An 11869-nucleotide genomic window follows, 5' to 3' on the forward strand; every position below is an offset into this window, starting at 1 on the left:
CCTTGTGTTTTAAAATTGATTCTGAAAGCTATATTCGGGTAGTGTGCTTTATGAATTTATGATTCATTGTTTTATATAAAAAAAAATCTGGTGTGAACATCACACGACTTTCCTTATCCTATTAAATGATGCTTATTTGAGTATTCTTTAAAATTAACTTTTACAATATCTCTAACCGCTTAGTCGATATAGCTGAAAACCGCCAAAAAACGGTCGACAACCGCCAAAAAGCGGTCAAAATACCGCCAACTGCAGCACCCATCTCAACCAAAGTTTTTTGGGTCCTTGTTATCACATTTTTGAACTACATACCAAATTTCAAGTCTCTAGCTCATACAGTTACCGAGATATTATTGAATTACACCGAAAACCGCAAAAAAGCGGTAAAATGCTGCCTTACATCGTTTGGCGAAAGAAAAATTCGGAAAAGTCGTACCATTTTCCAGTCGTACTCCTCATGGCCAATCAGTTGAGTTTTATGATCCCGAAAGTGGTTTTCCCTGTACTACTGAAAAATGGTACGACTTTTCCGAAATTTTCTTTCGCCAAACGATGTAAACCGCCGTTTTGCTTATTGCCTGGAGGTCAGTCAGCTAATTTTCGCACTCCTTATGGCCAATCAGTTGAATTTTGTGTAATCAGTTTTTTAGGTATACCCTAAATCAACATAATGATAAATCTCACTGATAACGTGACACTACAGATAACTGCTAATCACATACAACATACAAATAACTAATTAACTAGGTATTTCTAATCACATACAAGTTAACAAGTAGCTGTCTAATTGTCCTCACGAGGCTGATCATAATTCCAGCACTCATCTGACAAGACTAGGTGGATTGTGATACGCACTTTTCTACGGAGTTAGTTACTAGAGGTAATATTCTTACGAGCTAGTAAGTATATTCCATTGTCCATTGCATATTATTGAGCAGTAGGCAAGTAGGCATATATTCCCTAGCATATTATGGAGCAGGTAAATCGAACAACTCAGCTGTTATGTACAATTGTACTGCCGAACTCTTATGTATAAAGAGAAGAACTTACCTCCAAATGATTGAGGTAGGGATACATTGTGTCTACGTGTGAGATATTATTATAAGATAGATCCAGATCAGTGATCAGTTTGTAACTCTCAGGTGGATTCTCGAGGAAATGGTTTATGGAATTGTTATGCAAGATAAGCTGAATACTGGTAGCCTCGTCTTCATGCTTCTTTGCCTAATGAAGTTCCTCTCTATTTATATTTTTGTTCTGAGAAATAGCGCCTGGTGTTCCCTAGAACTAGTGAAGAACTGAAGGTCAGTTGAAGAAGACTAACGCAACATTGATGATGTTTTTGATGTAACTACATATGATCTCTGGCTCGAGCTCGGGAGATAAAGATTAAAAAAAAATAATAATCCTAGAATACATTATGTTTGATAATAAAAAATATATCCACATTTTATATTCGTAGGAAACAGGACGGAAAATCAGCAGTAGGTACCTATTGGTTTACATTTTACAAATATGTATGTACCTAAAGGACCTATAGCCGTGTCTACACATATACGACGGCCGTGGCTACACGAGGTGAATCTATGTTGTCGAGACAATGTGGACGGGTCGACTGGCAAAAGATGCCTTCTTGTATTTTGTTCATACAGCTTAAGTACTTTGGTACATAAAGGATTGGAAATGAGTTTCAACTTGACGATTTCGCAATACGCATTTTGTCTGTTTTCTACGCGATAACGCTCGCACGGTTTGGCAGCTTTTGATAAAAAATCAAGCATGTTCAACATGCAATAGATGTCGCTGATTAGATTCCCGGCCCTAATGGACCTTCGGACGCTCCATAGAGAATTAGAGGCCCCTTTTATTTTCCTTATTCTCAATGAGGTCTGCACTGCACTCTGCAGTTTATTGAACTAAACTATGGGTAAATACCTAGATAGTTTTATGATAAGTCTCCTCGTTTGTTTTAGTTGGGTGTAACGTAATGTTTATCAACGTGTGCGGATTTGTCTCACTTTCTCTTGATCTGTGCACAGATCTCTGCGCCATGCAATGACCTCTATAAACATACACACTGGACCTAGTTATTGGGTAGCATAGAGATAATATGCAGCAGTGGGAGTATCCGGTTTTAAAGACCCACGGGCAGAAAAAGTTAGTTTTTCAAAATAAGGTTGCATTGCAATATTAATGAACTGCATGTTGCTGTTGATCTGTTGATGATAGAGTTCCTTAACCTATGTACCTACCCTATAAATTAGGTTTGAACTTCGGGTTAGTCATTTGATTAAAAGATAGGTACGTATTGCACAAAAGTATACAAAATTTCGAAACAACTCTTAGGAAGTAAGCTTCTTATCTCGGACTAGGGATCATACGAGTAGCTGATCGCGTTGCTACATCAAGATCAGTCGAATGTCAGCCATTCACCCTCAGACCGATGTGTGTGGCGGAAAAACCTTCTGACCTAGGTCCGTCAGACCGTGTGAACGAGAGTGGCAGGTACAAGATTACCCATCCAAAAAGTACCTACCACGTGACGACGCCAACGTAAGGCAATCTTGAAATTAGCCAAACTATTTCTATCAGACAAGGAATCGAACAATTCTGAGTAAAAATTATCAGCCCAAGGTCCTGGGGAAAATCAAAGTGTAAACACCATCATCCAGGTGTACACGATATTATAAGCTAGTTAATACCTATAATCCATCCCCCCTCTACGAATGAATAAAATAAATAACTCAACAGTAATTACTGCAACTAATATTGCTACACTGCTACTAACTAACTAATGCTACTAATTAACAATTTAATTACTGATTCAATATTCTATCAAGAAAAGATGATTCAAGGGTAAATGTTCAGGTATGTTCAGGTGTGTTCAGGTGATTGTTGTTCAATGATTCAAAGATGATCCATTGTCCATTGTTGAATGATTTTCAGAACTTCAGGACAGAGTTGAGTATAATACCCCGTATTTCCTTCAGCCCTAGGTACAAAGTTAACACAAGTTTGATTTTTTTTCTAACCTCCGGTGTTACAGGCTTTATGTTAACGTCCCGTTAATCAAAACTTGGATGTTTTTCAAGTACATATGTATTGTGGTTGTGGAAAAGGCAACATTCCTTTCAACATTGTGGAGGAAAGAATGTGTACCAGGTATGCATTTTATGTCAATTAGGAAAACCTCAGCCTGATTGTTCTTACAGAATTGTGTCTTGTACCTATTCTTATTCTTGTTTAATTTCGTCAAAAGCCTCAGAGGTTGAGGAACTAAATTTTTCGATGCAAAATGAGGTGAACCCTAATGAGTAGGAAGATAGATAATTAATTACCTATGTATAATGTAAAATGATGTCTATAAAGATGATTAGGTACATCAAACAAATCGCCTTACTATGCGACATGATTCAAAGGATGGACTATTAAATGGACCTTCCAACTTCCAACCTTCTCCTACAACTTCCAAGTAAGTAAATTTCCCCAAAGAAATCTCCTCTGCAATTAATACCTAGGTATTGATAAGAAGATAGTAGCTTATACCAACCTTGCTGTTATGTTGTAGATTGTCCCTGAGGTTGGCAATTCTGCTAATATCTACACACATAGTAACTCAAATTCCTCACGATGTAATTTGTAATCCATGATGGCCTGTGTATGTTATTCCTTTGTCTTCTTCTTGGTTCAACATACAATTTTAAACTCAAAATTTATGACTAGACAAATTTGCTTGAAGAACTATTACTGAATCGTAACACAAGCCTAAAAAAATATCACTTATCACTTGTGAATTTGTTATCAGAACTTATTATGTGAATCACTGATTGTCCTACAAAAACAAGGTTTTATTATTATTTGTATCTACTTTAGTTTAGAAAAATCAACAAATTGAATTATATTAATTATTTTAATTAATGACTTAACATTCGAATGAAAACTGATCTATTGATCCTGTTGAATTGGTATTTTGGTACAAATAATAAAAGAATATTTAATGTATTATTATGTTTTTGTTTAGTTCCATAAAATACTATATTTAGAATAAATAGGAAACTTAGATTATTTTAATTATTGCACGAGTTAAAAAATGGTTTGTTTACTATAATAATGAACTACAAATATTTATTTAATTAATTGAAGTGGCACAATTTGACAACTAGGTTAAATATTTAATTATTATTAGATAAATAAAATCAAGGAATATACAAAACTATCACATGCCTAGCACAGAAAGAACTGATCTGGTGGATCAAGCGATCAAGTACATTAAACATTATGCTATGGTTGGTACTCTGTGCATACAATGAGGTCGTGCGTCGAACAACCAATGAGAACGTTGGGATTCTCAAGGTCAGAGCACTGCTTGGCTTGAGATGGGTATTAATAGATTTTATGATTGAGTAGGGATAAGTAAAAATAATAATTATTCTATAACAGGGGTTTCCAACTAGCGGCCCGCCAGACCATTTTCGTGCCCCGCGAAGTTCTTTGAGATTTGTACAAAACTTACCTAAATGTAAAAAAAAGCAAAAATCCTCGATACTTTCTGAAAAATTTCGCCTGCGGCGCTCAAAATTCGATTGTACTACATTTCTGAAAAGTTTTGGGGGGGGGGTGCTCCCCTATGTACATATTATGTGGCCCGCGAAGTACCTCCCCATGTAGCACATGTGGCCCGCATACACATGGAAGTTGGAAACCCCTGTTCTATAACTTATTGGGATTCATTTACCTACGTTTTGGTGTTCTGGATATTCTTGAGAAGGCTAGACATTAAAAAAATGAATCTATAGAAATTGTCCTTTCAATAATGGGTAGGTACTTACTACTCAAATAACTCCCATGAAGAAGAAGAAATCCCTCTTGGTGAATTGCTTTTAGCTGGTATCACTTTAGGTATATGATAAAGTTTTACTTTGCAAGCCTAGTTAGCTTGGTTGGTAGACCGTCTACCTTGTAAGCGCTAGGCCGTGGGGTCGATTCCCACCCGGGGAGGATTTTATCCTGAAGGGATAAGATTCGTTCTCGGAACGGCTGGCTTTCTCCTATCCTGTCTTGCTTCTCTCTTCAATTGGGGGCGATAAGACCATAGGAGTTACAGTTCCCTCTATCAAAACTTTTTTTTTTTTAATCTTTATTGTTTGACACCTTTTTTTCGGTATAGGTACCTATATTCTGTATAGTTTTTGCTAACCAACTACGTGTCAAATCATGAGATTTGACACAAAATGTCTATTCCCGGGGGGGGTTTGTCCTGGCGTGTCATTTGTTCTAGCCAATGTTTTTATTCACCTGAACAACAACATCAACAACGTAGTCATGTGATTGGATAACATACACACCTATACACCAGGTAGGTATGTAGAGAGAGAGCTGTTTGGGTTTACTATATAACGTCGCCTTAGAGGGGGGAAGTCCAAATCAAACAAGAAGATTAGGAAAGGTCATTAGATGTCATATACCTAACGATCTAAGTACCTAATTGAATTAGTACTCTCTGTTTGTTCCGAAATGGAAACTTCCCCAACATTCCTGATTCTGACATTGAGAATTCGGACGGTAGATAAACATTACCTGTTTCTATTTCTATCTATAGGTATATAGCACGTGGAAAACAATACATTCCATTCAAAGGTTTGGTCGAACCATGGCAGATGATTTTCTCCGAGTCAATCAACTGAAACAAATGAAAAATTGAAAATACAAGTATGAGCATTGAATACTGATAATCCTGTTTGGATAAAGTAATAGCTGATGCTTCCTGGTAGTTAAAACACAATTTTATTTCCTTAAATTTAATACTCTTACATTATGTATCTAAGTTCATTTTTAATGTTCCTAAGGAAAATATAACAGGTAGAACACTTACTATTTTATGTTTGTTTAGCACGAAGGAAAACAAGGGATGGTTAAAACACAATTTTATTTCCTTAAATTTAATACTCTTACATTATGTACCCAAGTTCATTTTTAATGTTCCTAAGGAAAATATAACAGGTAGAACACTTACTATTTTATGTTTGTTTAGCACGAAGGAAAACAAGGGATCAATGCTGCAGTTACAAATCCACGGGTTTCCATACAATGCCAATGAACTTGTTTGCAGGTTTGAAGTATGGTTGAAGAAATCTTGCTCCAGTGACTGCAAGAAATTGTTTGACAAATCCAGTTTCTGAAACAAAATGGAAACAATAAAACAAACTATTTAGATACCAGATCGTTTTAACACAATTAGTAGGTATGTGGTCGTTATGTGCTAAGAAAAAATTTAAAGGGCTTCGAGAAATACTCCACACAGTTCCAGTATTGTGTTGAGGCAAAGTTTAATCATACGGAATATAAGTACCTACCATCTACCATCTAACTGCCGAACTCTTATGTATAAAGAGAAGAACTTACCTCCAAATGATTGAGGTAGGGATACATTGTGTCTACGTGTGAGATATTATTATAAGATAGATCCAGATCAGTGATCAGTTTGTAACTCTCAGGTGGACTCTCGAGGAAATGGTTTATGGAATTGTTATGCAAGATAAGCTGAATACTGGTAGCCTTCTTGTCTTCATAGGTGACTGGGAGATAGTCAGGCATGTGCGTGAGGGATGCTGATGAACAGTTGACACTCATGATGGAATAGTAAGGTGAGAAGTTACAGTAACACCTTGCAGGACATGGTTTAGTGTCACATGTTAAATTTTCAGGTCGAACGCTATTAATGCCAACACCTGCATTTCCAAAACATTCGAGATTGTCTGTTACTAGTTCTAACATTTGATACACTGTTTTAGTCATTTTCTTACTGACGAACCGGATGAGATCGTAGTTTGAACAGTTGCAGGCAATGGGATTGTCATTGAGAATAACTATATTTGCTGATCTTGCTACCATGGTTGAATCTTCATTTGGATCCTGTGCTGCAGCTTTTATTTCCAAAGTACGCAAGTCCACAATGGCTATCTGGTTGAATGATAGATCTAGAGTGAGCTTATTGGACACTATTGAATCCAGTTGGTCAGGCTGAAAAAAGTCAAAAAGAATTCCATCATAATCAGTTAAACTGGAATGTTTCAATAAAATGATAAGAAAGCCCTACTCTCAAATCTGTGAGGGATGTGTACATCTCCCTTTTAATTAATTAAAATAGTAACCTATCCGATGGTTTTGGAATTTGAAGGGTCCAACCCCAATTTATTAGCTCTGAACAAAAGCCTCTAAATGGCTATCTCTTCAATTACCAAGCAATTAAATTTTAATCTTCCATCAATAAAAAATATATATTTTCAATCTCTATTCTCTATTTGAAATTCCGTGATAGAATTCGCCTTTGATGTTGCTACAATTCCGAACTCATTCAATTTATTAAACTAGAAAAGTCCAACTAGCGCAAACTATGATTTTCGAACGAGTATTCATTTAAAGACAGTAGGTATCTAATATATCTCTGTTCCAGTGGCGTAGCGTGTATGTATGGCGTGTATGGCGGCCATACAACTCAAAAGTTCACTCTAGTGCTCATAAATGTTAATGGCATGTACTGTGATGGGACTTGGTAGACCTGTGCATGAGCCCTACAACGCCCTACACTTGAATTTAGACCACACTACGGCACTGCTCTGTTCCTAAAACTAAAAGCGACATTATAACTTCGCACTTCGCAAAATTTATCGGTACATATCTTTAAATTTACAGTTAAAGTGACTATTGTGATAGACATGTAATGTTTTTAAAGGTTTGCAAAGTGCAAAATAAGTTCTTTTTTGAACGGGAGCGGGAGCCTAGTATATCCCGGCTGTGTCAAACCTAACCTTAGGGACATTACAATGTACAGACAGGATTTGTCTCTCGGAAATATCTTCCTTATACCAGCCTAGTTAGCTCAGTTGGTAGTGCGTCTGCCTTGTAAGCGCTAGGCCGTGGGTTCGATTCCCGCCCGGGGCGGATTTTATCCTGATGGGATAACGGCGCTGCTTTCTCCTATCCTGTCTTCCTTCTCTCTTTCATTTCGGGACGATAAGACCATAGAAGTTACAGTTCCCTCTGTCAAACCTCTAAAAAAAAAAAAAAAAAAAAAAATCTTCCATGTACATTTTGATAACAAGCTAACTTACGATAAACGAGAAATTGTTATGCCTCAAGTCCAATTCCTTCAGTGAAGTCATCGATGAAATCCAATCATCAAATAGTGAACTTATCCGATTATAAGATAGGTTTATTGTTTCGAGATTCACACATTGTTTCAAAGGGGAATATCCATATTGATACTCATCGAATGTCAGAAGATTGTGTGACAAATCTACAGTGTTTAGGCTTGAAAGACCATCAAATGCAATCAGATTGATCTGTTCAAGTTGATTCCAGCTCAAATCTAAACTATTAAGACCACTGAGACCCACCAAGCTGAAACAAAAGAAAAATTAGATATCAACTTGCTTACATTATGTTGTGTCTCTGAGGGTGAAGTTGGCACATGAATTTGTTTGTTCTGGACGAAATTCCAGACCCAAAACGTCCTGAAAAGAACTATTAGAAATTACATACTTAGAAAATCTACATTTTGGAAATTCCCTTTTCATTCCTATAGTAATGATTTCTATTAGAATACTCTTACATCAATATTTTTGCAGATCTGTTTCTTATCATTGAATAACTTGTTATATGTAGGTATATGAAATGACGTCATTTTATAAACTAAAACGGCGTATTTTTTATTTTAATGAAGTTAATTATATTATTTCTCGCATGAAATAAATATAGATAACACCTATACATATTTTTAATGCTGATCTAACCACAGTGGCTAAACGTCCTTATTGATTTCATTAACGTAATCTACTTAATTTTTGGAAAATTCCTACGAGTATATCAATATTTTTTCTCCTCAGAATTTCCAATTTTGCAAGCTGGGGAAAATATTCTGTGCATGCTCAGGCCATACGAGTACATATCTTGCTAATATGATCATGTTTATGCACGCTAATATGATTATGCATGAATCTCTTAAGCACAAATTCGAATATGAGTCTCAGTTGTAACTTACCTCGTAATATTTTCCAATTGGTTGTTCTTTAAATTGAGGGTATAGAGTTCCTTCAAGGATTCGAATAAGTTTTCTGGTAAATATTTCAGCTTGTTTCTTTGGAGTTCTAGTTTGACCAGCTTTTTACAATCCCGGAATAAAGTTGATGGAAGTGACGTCAACTTTTTGTGTCCTGTTAACACAATGTTTGTTATATTGGTAGAATTCCAAAATAAATCGCTAGGTAACTCTGCAATACTACTCTCACCCAGTATAACAGTATTCAGCAACGGAAGATTTGCAAACAAACCCGACGGTAGCTCCTTGAGTGAATCTTTGTGATATGATATTTTTATCACTTGAAGATATTTCATTTCCGCGAACAAGTCTTTGGGGAACATTTGAAATCTATTGCTGTTTGCATAGAACGTCTGCAATTTTCTCAGATCAGAAAAAACTCCAGATGGCAAGATGCTAATGTTGTTGCCAGAGATATCCAGTGATCTAAGATTTGGTACATTGTTGAATATGGCACGTGTGAGATTGATAAGTTGGTTATGATCAAGATTGAGAATCCTCAGGGATGTCAAGTTTTTGAAGATTTCAGGATCCATGTAAGCTACGTCATTACTTCCTAAATCTAACACTTGAAGTTTTGGTACATATTGGAATACACCAGAGTATAATTCAGTTATTGAGTTTCCTCTCAGGTTTAAGCTTTCCAGTTGTGGCGTTCCTTTAAATATATCTTTATGTAGTCCTGTTATCTCTTTATTGTGAGATAGTAAAATATGTTTCACGAAATGAAGTCCGTCAAAGTACGGAGGACTCAATACACCAACGTTACTAGGGGAATTTGAAAACGCCAAAGTATTGATTGTGGTTATATTTAATTTAGAGAACAAGGATATGAAATTCTCATCAGGCAAGGGACAGAATGTGAAAGTAACTGCATTGAACGGACCGAGATTTTGTTCGGGAAGCCGATCGTATATGGAACCATTTGAAGAAGATGAGTTCTCTACACCTACAAAATGACTACAGTCGATTTCCAGTGAGTTGGACCTTTTGGTTAGTCTCAGTATCAGCGGTAACGAACTTTCCATTTCAAGAGAACTCAAATTTGGTTGAAAATATTGCCATGTGATGTCAATGGCTGTCTTCTCACATGTCACATATTCTGTATTCTCACAAGTTGGTAGAGATTCAGCTTTCAAATATGAGAAAACCAGCAGGAGAGGAATGAAAGACCTCATGTCTAGGTCGTAGTAATATGGATCTGAAACAAAGGAAGATCAAACCATTGTGGTAAGTGTGGTAGAAAAGTTCATAAAGTTTGTATGTGTAGGTTTTAAACAGAACATAGCCTTGTGTTTTAAAATTGATTCTGAAAGCTATATTCGGGTAGTGTGCTTTATGAATTTATGATTCATTGTTTTATATAAAAAAAAATCTGGTGTGAACATCACACGACTTTCCTTATCCTATTAAATGATGCTTATTTGAGTATTCTTTAAAATTAACTTTTACAATATCTCTAACCGCTTAGTCGATATAGCTGAAAACCGCCAAAAAACGGTCGACAACCGCCAAAAAGCGGTCAAAATACCGCCAACTGCAGCACCCATCTCAACCAAAGTTTTTTGGGTCCTTGTTATCACATTTTTGAACTACATACCAAATTTCAAGTCTCTAGCTCATACAGTTCCCGAGATATTATTGAATTACACCGAAAACCGCAAAAAAGCGGTAAAATGCTGCCTTACATCGTTTGGCGAAAGAAAAATTCGGAAAAGTCGTACCATTTTCCAGTCGTACTCCTCATGGCCAATCAGTTGAGTTTTATGATCCCGAAAGTGGTTTTCCCTGTACTACTGAAAAATGGTACGACTTTTCCGAAATTTTCTTTCTCTGTAAAAACGCTGTGGGCATGACAGTGTAGTGGAGCACATCGGGGCCGGCAAGCATATAACCATCTGTGCCGAGTATCAGGGAAATCCATTGTATTGTATAAACATTTTATATTTGGTATCCATGCGATGAGACTAAAAGGCGGACAAAGGATGTTATTTTTACCCTATATAAAAAATTAATAGTTTGTATTACAATAAAATCCGTAATAATAAAAAAAAAATTAGAATAGAGGGCTGAGCTCGTGTCTCTAGTATACCATCCAATGTAGTTTTTGTAGTAGTTACAACGCAATCAGAAGAAGTTGACTGGAAGTCAAGAAGTGATAAGGATCCCTTTGTGGTCCGCGAATAAAGGAGTCTTGTTTTTATATTTTATCTCTCCTTGAGTTAATCCGTTTTCTTGTACTCTGCTCGACCTCGTTTTTGTTGTTGTGACGTACCATACATGTTAACCCATGTATTGTCGACTCAACAAGCTAAATGGGACGAGGTATTATACGATCCCTTATATACGGATGAACGGGATGACGAGGTATTATACGTTACCCTGTTACCTTATATGGATGATCGAGCATTTCTTATAATGGAGATTCATTGATTGTGAGGCATCTTTGTCACGCATAGTGTTAGGTGGATCAGAACCAGTCTACTCACGACCTTAAGTACTAGTTGCGGAGGCACTCCTGTTAATCTGTCGATTGAACAATTGAACATACATAATCTTTGGATTAATTAATCAATAAACATACAACATTACACTAATCGTCAATAGGACATCACAGTGCAAAAGTCACTCTTAAATAGGTAATACCAACTAAACCCATATGCGATTTTGACTAATGTGTTTTAAGTTGACTAACCGGTATTCCTCACGCGCTTTTAATCGACTGACTGGAGGTCCGTTTATTTCGTTTTGCCGCCAAATGTAGGCAAACCG

The 11869-nt window shown here is 36.4% G+C and overlaps 1 protein-coding gene and 1 long non-coding RNA gene across 2 annotated transcripts in view; both read right to left on the reverse strand.

The window, feature by feature from the left end:
* Positions 1-4273, reverse strand: part of LOC113471108 — an 8598-nt gene extending 4325 nt beyond the window's left edge. The window contains exon 1 of the long non-coding RNA XR_003393931.1: positions 3551-4273. This is a non-coding gene — a long non-coding RNA (uncharacterized LOC113471108). The remainder of the gene's footprint in view (positions 1-3550) is intronic.
* Positions 1-11869, reverse strand: part of LOC103518109 (protein toll-like) — a 21226-nt gene that overhangs the window by 6063 nt on the left and 3294 nt on the right. The window contains exons 2-7 of the mRNA XM_026829993.1: positions 9041-10298; positions 8112-8400; positions 6403-7020; positions 6014-6175; positions 5609-5680; positions 1051-1224 (exon numbers count right to left, since the gene is read on the reverse strand). Of these exons, the coding sequence (XP_026685794.1) occupies positions 1051-1224; positions 5609-5680; positions 6014-6175; positions 6403-7020; positions 8112-8400; positions 9041-10275 (2550 nt within the window). The 5' untranslated portion in view covers positions 10276-10298. The remainder of the gene's footprint in view (positions 1-1050; positions 1225-5608; positions 5681-6013; positions 6176-6402; positions 7021-8111; positions 8401-9040; positions 10299-11869) is intronic.

This window comes from Diaphorina citri, unplaced genomic scaffold (genome assembly GCF_000475195.1).
Source record: "Diaphorina citri unplaced genomic scaffold, Diaci psyllid genome assembly version 1.1 scaffold2076, whole genome shotgun sequence".
Taxonomy (NCBI): Eukaryota; Metazoa; Arthropoda; class Insecta; order Hemiptera; family Psyllidae; genus Diaphorina; species Diaphorina citri.